The following is an 11,748-nucleotide window of genomic DNA, read 5'->3' as shown; positions in this document are numbered from 1 at the left end:
GCAACATGCCTTGTCTCGTGTTATCACTCATCTGTGGCCCTGCCCTGGTGTGTCATTTCCTACTGGTTGTCCCTAGACCAACCCAGGGTAACTCTTACTCCTTAGTGTTCTGTACCTTGTCCTGATCCTGGGCATGAGCTCCCCAGTCCACCCATTGATGGTACTGCCTGCTTGTGATCCTGAGTGAGTCCTGTGCCCTGAACTCACGCCTGATCCTCATCTCCCCATGTTGACCCCTTGTGGTCCTTTCTTTTAATAAAGCCCCCTTTTGCTTTCCCTTGATGCCTGTATTTGCCTCTGTCCTTGCCCACAATGTGACACTGTCTATGGCAATATAATCTTTGGAACAGGGACAATGCTAACCTTATTTGTTCTGATGCTCTTTAATCAATTGAACCAACATAGGCTAAATAAGTAGTTTGCAAGGGAAATTAGACTAGGGAACCATAAGGCAAAAATTTTTTTTTCCCAAATATACCATCAAGATTTTTTCTCATAAAACACAAACATTTACATTAATTTAACATACACCATAAAAGTAACCAACAAGTATGGATCAGAAGGCATGGTCAATCAGTGTCCCAAGATCAATTGGGTTATTTTTTTTTTTTGGTTCTTACTGTATTTGGATACGCAACAGTAAAATCACCCTGTCAGCCATTTCACAGCAACTACCCAGTCGGACACAAATCTCTCCTAACCTGCAGAGCCACACACCGTCCAAAAAAATCTCAAATGTAACACCCAAGCTGAGCTGTCCCATCTGTCCTGCTACCATTCTGCTGGTCTTACTGTCCATTCAATCGGATATCACAGAAATCATGAAACTCAAGCAGAAGAAGTTGGCGGAGATCGGGGAGACGAAACTATAATATGGAGTAACAAAAAGCTCCCAATAACAATTTCAAGTTCCACAACTGACTTTACAACCTTGTAGTTTATTAAAAAGAAATGCTATGTCACAATCTCTGGGATGCGCACACATGCCGCTTGGTGCAGCACATGGGACAGGAACCACCTGTCAAATTTCAGGATGCAGTGTTTCGGACAGCCGGCCAGCACACGCCTGCCAAGCCCCACCCACAATGATATGATCACACCAGCTGCTGCCACTCGTACGGCATCACAGTCTCCCTGAAGAGAACTGAGAGGTAGATCTGAAATCTACTGCCTGGATTATGTGCCATAATTGCTATAACTGGAGTGATGGTTTTTCATTATTGCTTGATCTTTCTGTTATGTTTTTCACCCCACCTGGTGTTTTCTCTTAGAGATCCCTACAGTTGGTGACTTACCCCCTCCCTCTGGGATTGTTTTCTAGTAAACACAGCCTCCCCAAGGCTGATGTTCATTTACCCACTGTTGCCTACATTCTTTTATTTAGCTTGACCCCGCCACATTAGGCACTCTGTCTCAACTTTGCTTTTATCACCATAATCAAATTCAGATCACCAAACTGATCGACAAAAATTGCCACAAAAGTATGAAGTAGGGCGTGAGGAAGTACAAAGTCTCGCTTTTCATTAGTGTAAAGATCCCAGCAGCAATGCTCCTTGTTGCATACGTAAGCATCCAAGAATATCAGACAGCAGAACTTTATCTCTTATGCTGTCATAAGAAGAGACCACACCTACCATAACAGCATAACATACTGCAGTTCTCCTGAGTTAAACCTTTATTGCAAGAATCTGATGTTTTGCAATATACTGTCAAAATTTATCTGCAGTTCTGAAACTGCAGTCCTTCTAATAAGTTGCTAATCTTTAGGTACCTCAGGGAAGACAATAATAAATTGATGTACTGTATCAATTTTAAAGAACAGTCTGATGAGTGGCAGCATTAAACAATGTCATACCCTGGGGTATTATTTGAAATTGGACTGACTGGTTGTACTTTACTGAATATTAATGATAATAGGTATCCTGGCTAAGGTGTCCACTTATATAGATGGATCAATGTTTTACTTTTGACTGTACCTGATTATTTCTTAAAGTGTGACTCCGGAACTTGTTGATAATCTAACAAAGTTTGCATGAAAAACATTTAAATTTTAAACTGTTACTGGTTGCATAAATGATTACAGAGGACTGGCTTCCCTTCCAGAATATTCTGCTTCCTTGTGCCCTATGCCCCATGGGAGAGACCCCTGGCCCCCTCAAGACCCTGGCCAAGATAAGCAGTGTTTAAACCAATACAATATTCACAGACTCAGCTCTTCAACTATCCACGTCTTCCTAGAATACAGCCAGTATTCTTCTATCCATCTCTTCACATTATTTTTTTTTTCTGTTTCTTAGCAAGTTCTCTGAATTCTTTTTTAAGTCTGTGAGTCTGTCTTTCCATAAAACTAACCAAACTGACAAAACCCAGGAGAAGGCAGACTGTTCTGTGCCCAGCAGGCCTTATTCCAAAAGACTTGTCACTTCAAAGTTTCCTTAGTGGTATTTTGTCACTCACACTGCAGCCACTGTGCTAAACATAGTGTTTCTAGAGTTGATTTTATTTAGGATGATCCATGGAGTGCTCAGTGCTCTTAAGCATAACATGAAATATTTGGTACACGAGGATCAACCAGGGGTTAAATAATCTGGTTACAATCAATTGTTCATTTATTGCATGAGTTCTGCATTCTTCTGGATGATCTTGCTTTAATTGCCCTCAAGACAAGGAACACTATAAGAAAAAAGTGCTTATCTCACACTTCCTGTAAAAATACCCAGAGACTTATACTGTGATTTGTTACATTACTCACATCATAGCTTGAGAAATATTTGTTTTCAAATAGATACTTCAAAAAGATACTTAAATAAAATTCATATATACCAATGTATATTTTACCGAAATATTTCAGAGCTTTACAGAAACAAATGAGTTTTCATATCTACTGAGGTACAGAACATTGAAAGTCTACTGGTGAAGCCCATTATGAATAGAGATGCACTGATGGTATCGGCCAATACAGCAACAATCAGTCATTGGCCAATGGTTAAAAATGAGTCGATATTTACTGCTGATAATTCCCTTTCAAATAGTGACCCATATTACATTGCACACCTGCACACTAAACCGTCACAAAAAATGTCTGCTGTGTGGAATTATTTTAACGTCATTTGAAACCCATTTTACAAACATTGCTCTTTTAAAGTTTCATGAGGAAGAACTAGCTTACAAACATTTCAACACAACAAATTTGATTGCTCTCCTGAGACAGTCAAGAGTAAGAAGAGTTTATGAAACACAAAACCATTCCAATAAGGAAGGTTGCAGTTCTGCCGATTAACACTAGTCCGTCAGTAATGCAAGCATTTGACAGCAAAACAAAATTCAACACAGACAGTGCAAAAATATAGTTCTCTGGGACTGTTGTTTGCTAGAGTTGGTATTTTCTTAGCAAAAAGTAAATACTTTTCCATATTGTTGTAATGTAATATATTTGTTTTTTTAATTTATTTGGGTGGAGTGTCACTTTAAACTATTTAAGCAAAACCTCCCAAACAATCAGTATTGGTGTCAGTTTTCGATATGATCGGCTGTTGAAACCAGCCAGAAATTTAACTTGTCCCTAGCCTAGGAAATGCCAGTATGCATTTTAGGACCCCCAGCTAGGGCAAATACAAAAACAGTGGTGCCACAAAACAGGTGCCCCATTCTTGTGTTTAGTAAGCCATACTTTTTGGGTCCAGAGTAAATTAAGGACATCTGCTCAGAACATCAGTGTAGGTGGGTGATCTTGAAATAATCCTGCAAAAGCTGCCCTCTGTAGTGCATTCAGTTACCATAAAATCGGGCCAATCCATGCTCAATATCATTTCAATCTCATTCATAAAGTCCCCTGGGGCCCACGGCACATTAACTCCCAGAAAGAGATCTTTAGGAAACTTTTTGGCCTTTCAAAGAACGGAAAGTGCTGTTTCGGCTCTTGTCGGTGAGTACTATGTGGTAATGTTTTTGTTTCATTACCAAATCAACATCACCCACAGGTACTGAATTTTAGCCCTGTATATAATGTGTAAAGATTGCTCTCGCCCTAGGGATGGTGCTATTAACTACTTATGCATAAGAAGAAACACCAAAACAGCAGCACACTGTAATGGGGAAAAATGCCTTGCACATTGGTGTCTAAAGCAAGTGAAAATATCTGTATAATGACAAGCTATTGCTTTATAATTAAAGCGGCAACAGCGTCTGCAATTCACAGCAGCATTATCTTAGTCTCCAATGAAAAAAGATGCTATTAAAGGGTTAGATGATAGCAAAGAAAGATTCATTGATATTCCTGGAAAATGTTAAACTACAGTTAATAATTGGAGAACATGAAAGCAAAGAATCTCCTGTCGGGGGAGCAGTCCCTTTATTCCACATGCACTGCTGGAGGGAGTAGCATCCTTTCCACTGCATTACAAGCCTCTCCAGAATTAGCACTCACTGCAAAACTGAAGCCATGATAGCATTTTATGTGTGCATAATACTTTCCAACACGCTACAAAGTTTTCGTTTGTTTGTTGTATATTTTCATAGTCGATTTTTCAACTGCTTATCCAGTACAGGATGGCAGGTCTGGGATGTTCTCACTGATAGCACAGAGCACAATGCAGGGGGACACCTTGAATGGAATGCACACAATCAAGCCAACAACTCTGGAGCTGTGTGCTATATTTCTAACCCACCAAAAAACAACTAATTCAAGCCAAAAAAACAATGGCTCAATTGTAATAAGGCTCATGTGAATCATTTAATATCATTTGAGTCATTTAATGCAATTGCAAGAGCAAACTGGCATGAGAAGGAAGGAAAGCAGCTGGCAGAGCCGACCCACCTGTGAGGTTCTTGAGACCCAGCTGTCTCAGGCCAAAGTTGCCATCTCGGCGATAATTGAGGAAGATGGCCAGGGAGTAACGGTCCTCATACAACTTGGTGCCCCGTATGATGCGCAGGTTCTCCAAAGGCAAGTACTCAAACTGGTTCAGTGCCACCAGAACATAGCCTGTCACCTCTCGGATGGACTATACAAAAAGAAAGAATAGAATGTCATTTAACACCAATTACAATTTGTGTAAATTAGTATTCACTTGAGGGCTTGAGGTAATCAGCTTCAGTGTTCAGATGGGTTAACCCCTATAGTTTTATTATAAATTTTTATCTGCTGTACATTGATCATGTATTCAATAGATGTATTCATCTATTTGCACATTTACACTTTTTTCATTTTCAGCACTGCACACCATAGAATATGGGATCTACCACTGGGGACAGACTGTTTTAAATTAATTCACTTAAAATTAATTAATCTAAAATGACTGACACTAGCCTACACTAGCTAGTGACATAATATCTGTGTTAGAAGAAGAATGTGGCAATACAGTAATTCCCAAAAACCTGAAAAGCGCAGTCTGGGATTTTGCTGGCAGTTTTTATTGTGGGACCCCTACTCTTCTCGGTGAATGGATAGCATTATACCGCAGTGGAATGTATGGACAGTATTATGGTAAAAATGAAATACTGCCCAAGCATAGCTAGGTGTAACCTAAACCAAAGGCAGCATTTGATGATATGATGTCATTTGTTGAAGTTTTATGTTACTTTTTGCATATAAGCCTATGACAGCTGTCATATCAATTGTTTGATAGTTTAATTTCATGCTGCAATTTAGATGACTTTTTTGTTGTTGCTGCTGACATTTCTGTCCTGTGGATAGCTAAGCAAATGAAAATGTGCTATTGTATGTTATTGTCTCGTCATTTTCCTCCTGAAGTGAGGGACAGAACTAACCGTATTTATTCAATTAATTGTAAAGCATATAGATATGTCAATTAAGGAATCTTGTTTTTAAAAGTATGCAGAACATTTCTGCATAAAGTTGGTACTTTTAAAACATAGAGGACAGAAAAAGTAAGCTGATGTGAAACCAAATTCAGCTAGTGCCTTCTAGTAAGAAAACATAAATACATCGTAAATCGTACAACCCTTTTAAGATTAAACCATGCTGAATATTTCCAGTTCAGAAACCATTAACAGATGTGAAAGAAAAGGTTTCTGGTAGAGAAGGAACCTCTGCTACAATATCATTTTAAGAGGCAGCAGAAGCAGCTTGAGCTCATTTCAGTCATCCTGCGACAGGCTTATTGTTAGGCAGCAAACAGTGCTAAGGGGCACGGCTGAAAAACAGCTTTTTATTTCATTGGGAAGGACACAACATAGGTGACCTATGCAATAGTGTGCAGGTCTGGCACTCAAGATGGAGACTGAACACTGAAAAGCTGAGCTTGCTGAAACTATGGGTCCTGACACATGTCAAGCAGAATGCCTGTCACCTCACAGTCTGTTCACCGGCAGAGTAGCCAATTAGAAGCAGTCAGAACCTTGATATCATGCGAATGGATGGTGTCATAGTATCTCTTCCTAAAGAAAGTGAGGTAACACTTCACTTAAGGCCATGTTTTTTGTAATATATATAAACACATTCATAACAACTAATAATGCACTCATAAAGCATTTTAAGCATGGCTATAAATACTCATCAAAAGGCATAACACATTATAGCCATGTGTATTATACATTATGAATGCTTTATGAAGCTCTCACCTATAATGCACTATAGATATCAATGCAATGCATTATAATGGTCGGTATTAGCATTAAGGATGCTTTCATACTGATAATACATGATAAAGGTATCAAGTGCATTATAAATGAGAGCTTCATAAGGCATAAGTCATAATGCATAATAATAATGGCTATAATGTGTGAAGTCTTTTAATAGATATTTATAGCCATGTTTATAATACTTTACAGATGCATTACAATACATTATGAATGTGTTTATAAATTACTAAGAACATGGCCTTAAGTAAAGTGTTACCAAAAGTGCATATACCCACTCATCCCCACTATCTATTGGCAGGTATAAAGTGAAAATGAGGCATGCTAGAGAAGAGCCCATCAGTGTGTTAGTGGTGTATCACAAACATCAGTGTATCAGTAGTGTATCACCAATTTAAATTCTATATAGTTTGAAGATATATGTAAAATTCATGTATTGAGATTTTTGCACACTGAGAGTAATTTATTGCACTTGATTGATTTACCAGTTAAAAAAAACATGTGTCAGGGAAATGGAGAATGTGCAAACAGACAGAAAGAACGACTACCCATGACACGATACCAAATATCAAGACCAATTTTATGGTCAATTATAATCACAATAGGTAGTACTTGACATTAATATTAATATTTAACAGTCTGGGTCATTTACCTGGTGATCGCACCTCAGTCCCCATTGAGCAAGAATAAATTTAAAATATTGCTGGAATATGGCATAAATTGTAAAGTGATTGAATTTATTATTTGTGCATATAGAAGAGACCATAAACTGCCAAATATTACATTATATTAATCTTCTGCAGTGTCTAATATTAGTATATTGGAAAATAGTGAACTGAAGAGTTTATTTAATCTTAAAACAAACTAATCTCAGGCACCGATGGCATTGACTAGCTGATTTTTACATTGACATTTATTATGCAAAGGCCCCTAGGCACCTTTTTCAGAAATTACTAGAGTATAATGAACACAGATTAAAAAACAGAGAATGATAATGCCATTCAATGAAGAAGTAACGGAATTTATGGTTCAATATGCAGAATAATTTCCACCTGAAGGCTATAATCCGGCCTAAACTAAAAAAAAAAAAAAGAAGCATGAATAAGCATTATTTTAAAAGTTAAAAATTATTTTATAACTGGAATCCAAGCTACTTCCATCAAGGCAAAACTGGCTATAGAACAGGAAGAATCTCTTCTGGTTGGGCCACTGAAATGAGTTTTGTGTTTAGGTTTAATATGTTTTCTAATCTACAGAGATGACAATATTTAACATATGGGTCAAATTCTCATGCTTTAAAACAAGGAAAAATTTCCCTAATCTTTTAATGACTCACTGTTATAAGACTGAAATACCACTGTACCAATGGTACATTCAAATGAGACCAAACATGAGAGGGGATGATAGGATCAGAGAGTCTGTGGCAGCCAGCCGTGGGCCTGAAGAGAGATCACTGCGTGTGGCAGTGTGATCGTCTGAGCCTAGTCTCTTTGGAGTGAACTTGACAATTCTCCTGTCTGATGAAAACAGCATAGAACCAAAGGTGTCCAGGGCTACAGAGTCATGTGGGGGCAGCAGCTTTACTCCAGGATAAGACCAGAAGTGGAAAGTTCCTTCTAAACTTTCCACCTCTGGTTAATATCTTTCTTCTATGTTTTGATTAAATGTAATACACCTTTGTGGGGAAGCACAACTGAATGGACTATTTTCAGTAACCTGTGAAAAAACATTTAAAATATTTTTCTAGTTACTGGAAAAAAATATGGGATTGAACATAATGCGTATGTACCTCGTATCCCTTGGGGATCAATAAAGGCAATATTAATCTTAATCATATAGATCTATGTACTTTAAAGTGAGCCAAAATCAACTCCGATACAGTTCACATTATTTCACGGTGTTTCAGTTTCTTTAAATTGTGTTACTGCCACTGTAACTGAACAGTTCTATGTCAAAAACATCCATTTAACAGTTTTAATTGAAATGTTGCAAATTGGTATATCTGCAAATTTCTGGTTCTCAGCCAAAAAATGACTGTATTTTGGGAGTCATGACTGTTCTTCAGTGTAACTTCACACTGTGTGGTACATCTGTTTAATGAAACAAAGGAGTTCACTGTCTTCCTAATGGGGTATTTTCACAATGACTCACTCAACTCTGATACTGTCACCAGCACCTTTGTCTCTGACATTCATTTATTATGTGTCCGCTTTGATACCCCCAAGTCTGTGAGTGGCACTGTGTCCTTTTGATGAAATAGTGTGAGACTAGCCAACAAAGGTTAATTGCCAATGACTGACTCCACATAGACACAGGCATTGACACCTACCGTGAGGTGCATTATTTAGTCATATGCATAAATACATCTGTTCTATGATAAGATTATGGAGGTCACTCTGATTATGACGAACGATATCAATATTTCAAGTCATTTTCAAGCATGAAACTATTTACAGAAAACTGAGCTACAGTTAAAAATAACTAGTACCACTGGTAGTTTTAATTGTATTGACATGTGTCATTTGTTCCTTGAATTATTACAAAAGTTAAATATAAGTTAAACATTCTTGTAAGATACTATCTTTATCACATGTATTTCACTTTGGGAAAAAGTGTCTGTTAAATGTAAATGTGCATGATTTCCTGGCACCCATTACCTACATCAGGAGTCTCTGGTCTTGGAGAGCCCCAGCCCTGCACATTTTGGGCTAATTACCACATATTTCTTGAGTTAAATCATGTGTAGTGGAACAGGGAAAGAACTAAGCTGTGCTGGGCTGACACTCTCCAGGACTGGAGCTGCATCACCCTGACCTACACAGTCCATGATAAAAGCTTAAACAAAATGAACCAAAGTTTTGTATACCAAAATGTACCCTATGCATGGTAAGTATGAAGTAGTCATCCAGAAACTTTCACTCTATAGCAGTGGGTTATTGTTAAGCATTGTTAAAACTGGCTGCTATTGCCTGTGTAATATCCACACAATTTCATTGGGGAAACCAAGCTCCCCCCAATGAGCCAGTAATGAATAAGCAGTTGGAAGATGAATGGATGCATTAATTACAACTTGGATTTCATCCATCTATGCCACTTACTCTGGAGAGGGCCACAATGGGCCAGGAGCCTATCCTAGCCAGCACAGGGCACAAGACAGGGGAACAACCTGGCCACGATGCCAGTCTATCTCTGGGCACACACACCCCCTGCGGGAAGTTTAGCCAATTCTCCTAACCACATGATCTTAGAGCTGTGGGAAGGAACTAAAAGAAACTTCAGGGAAACTTAGACCAAGTTTGTTCAGCTAGAGTACAACCAGAAGATGAAAAATGTTCAAAATGCAAATGCTGAGACAGTGGAACAATTAAATCAATTCTTTATACATATTATGAGGAGATGCATTCTGTGCAAAACCTGCCTTATCCATAATAATACAGAAACTGCTAAGCAAAAGTAATCTTTTGCCATAACTGCCACACAATACTGTAGACAAATATAAATACAACCATTTCACACTCCCTCCCAAGGACATATGAAGGACAGAAGTAGAATGGATAATAACAGGAGAAGGTAGACTGAGAATGGTAGAAAAAAATGTAAGCACAGTATAGGGGAAAGAAAAAGAAATGAGATAAGGGTTTTGGCCATGGTATTATATTATATTGCTGTTTATTTGAACACAGGTAACAAACAACTCTGAAGTAGAATTTGTTCAGTTGTTTCTTTTTGTCTAACTCTACAAAGAATGGTAGCTCATAGCAGACAACCCTCATGGGGCTTACTCGATTTTCTTTCTATTTCAATACAGATCAGAAAAGCTACTTCTCTAGGGAGGAGGTTCAGTGTCTTATGATAATGGCTAGAGTGATTCCAAGAGCAACTAATTCAAGTGTTTCAATAGGTTTTAAATCAGAGTTAAACTGCATGAAAGAAATAGGCACTTTGGGCTTAAATTTTATAATTTATTCAGAGTACAACAGGCACACCTATCCCAGGGCAGGTTATTTAATCATCTGCACTGGCTGTTGAATAATATATTGTTGTTCATGGAATATTGCTGCTCTGTCTTAGGTTAGTCTAGCTACTCTGGTTCCGCAGGGATTGCTGTTGCCATGGACACCCTCCACAACCTAAAAGCAGATGATCTTGTCCATAGGGTACCCACAGTACACAGCTTGGGTTGTCTTATGCCAGTCTAGCGTAATGTATAATAAAAAAAACAGAACTTATTTGGCTCACATGGCTTTGAACATCATGCAAAAACTGTCTAAGGGTAAATGATCAAAAATGATCTATTACAGCCTTTGACATCACATTTTCATACATCGAAGAGGATATTTTAGTTTTTTTCATGAAATCTTTTTTTCAAAGGACAGTGAATAGGGTTGTAGAAATCAAAATTGGTTGTACAATACCGTTTCCAAAAAGACTGGGATGCTGTGTAAAATACAGAATGCAGTGATTTGTAAATCATATAAACCCATATTTAATTGGAAATATAGCAAAGTCAACATTATCAATGTTGACACTGAGAAATTTTGTTTTATGACAAGTATATGCCCAATTTGAATTTGATGCCAGCAACACATTTTTAAAAAGTTGGGCATGTTTACCACTGTGTTGCATCACCTCTTCTTCTAACGTCACTCTGTAAAGGTTTGGGAACTGAGGAGACCAGTTGCTGGAGTTTTGAAAGTGAAATGTTGTGCCATTCTTTAATGATATAGGATTTTAACTGCTCAACAGTTCAGGGTCTCCTTTGTCGTATTTGTCATTTCAGATTTGTCAAATGTTTTCAGTGGGTTACAGTCTAGCACATGACCTTTTCTACTACAGTTATGCTGTTGTAATATACTATATAGTGTGGTTTCGCATTGTCTTGCTGAAATACGCAAGGCCTTCTCTGAAAAAGACATTGTCTGGATCACAGCATATATGTTGCTCCAAAACCTGTACATATCATTCTGCATTAATGGTGCCTTCCTAGATGTGTAGGCTACCCAAACCATGGACAGTAATGCACCCCCATATCACAATAACAAGCTTGATGGTCCCTCTCCTCTACAGCCTGGAGGACACGGCATCCATGATTTCCAAAAAGAATTTGAAATTTCTATTCATCGGGACAGCTTTCCATATTGCCTCAGT

The 11,748-nt window shown here is 38.1% G+C and overlaps 1 protein-coding gene across 4 annotated transcripts in view; it reads right to left on the bottom strand.

The window, feature by feature from the left end:
• Positions 1-11,748, bottom strand: part of LOC111851594 (receptor tyrosine-protein kinase erbB-4-like) — a 198,291-nt gene that overhangs the window by 82,247 nt on the left and 104,296 nt on the right. For all 4 annotated transcript variants that reach the window (XM_072715254.1, XM_072715263.1, XM_023826641.2 and 1 more), the window contains one exon: positions 4,817-5,003. In XM_072715254.1, coding sequence (XP_072571355.1) covers positions 4,817-5,003 — 187 coding nt within the window. The remainder of the gene's footprint in view (positions 1-4,816; positions 5,004-11,748) is intronic.

Source organism: Paramormyrops kingsleyae, chromosome 1 (assembly GCF_048594095.1).
Source record: "Paramormyrops kingsleyae isolate MSU_618 chromosome 1, PKINGS_0.4, whole genome shotgun sequence".
Classification (NCBI taxonomy): domain Eukaryota; kingdom Metazoa; phylum Chordata; class Actinopteri; order Osteoglossiformes; family Mormyridae; genus Paramormyrops; species Paramormyrops kingsleyae.
The sequence above is the reverse complement of the archived record's forward strand: the minus strand, read 5'-3'. Positions and strand labels throughout refer to the sequence as shown.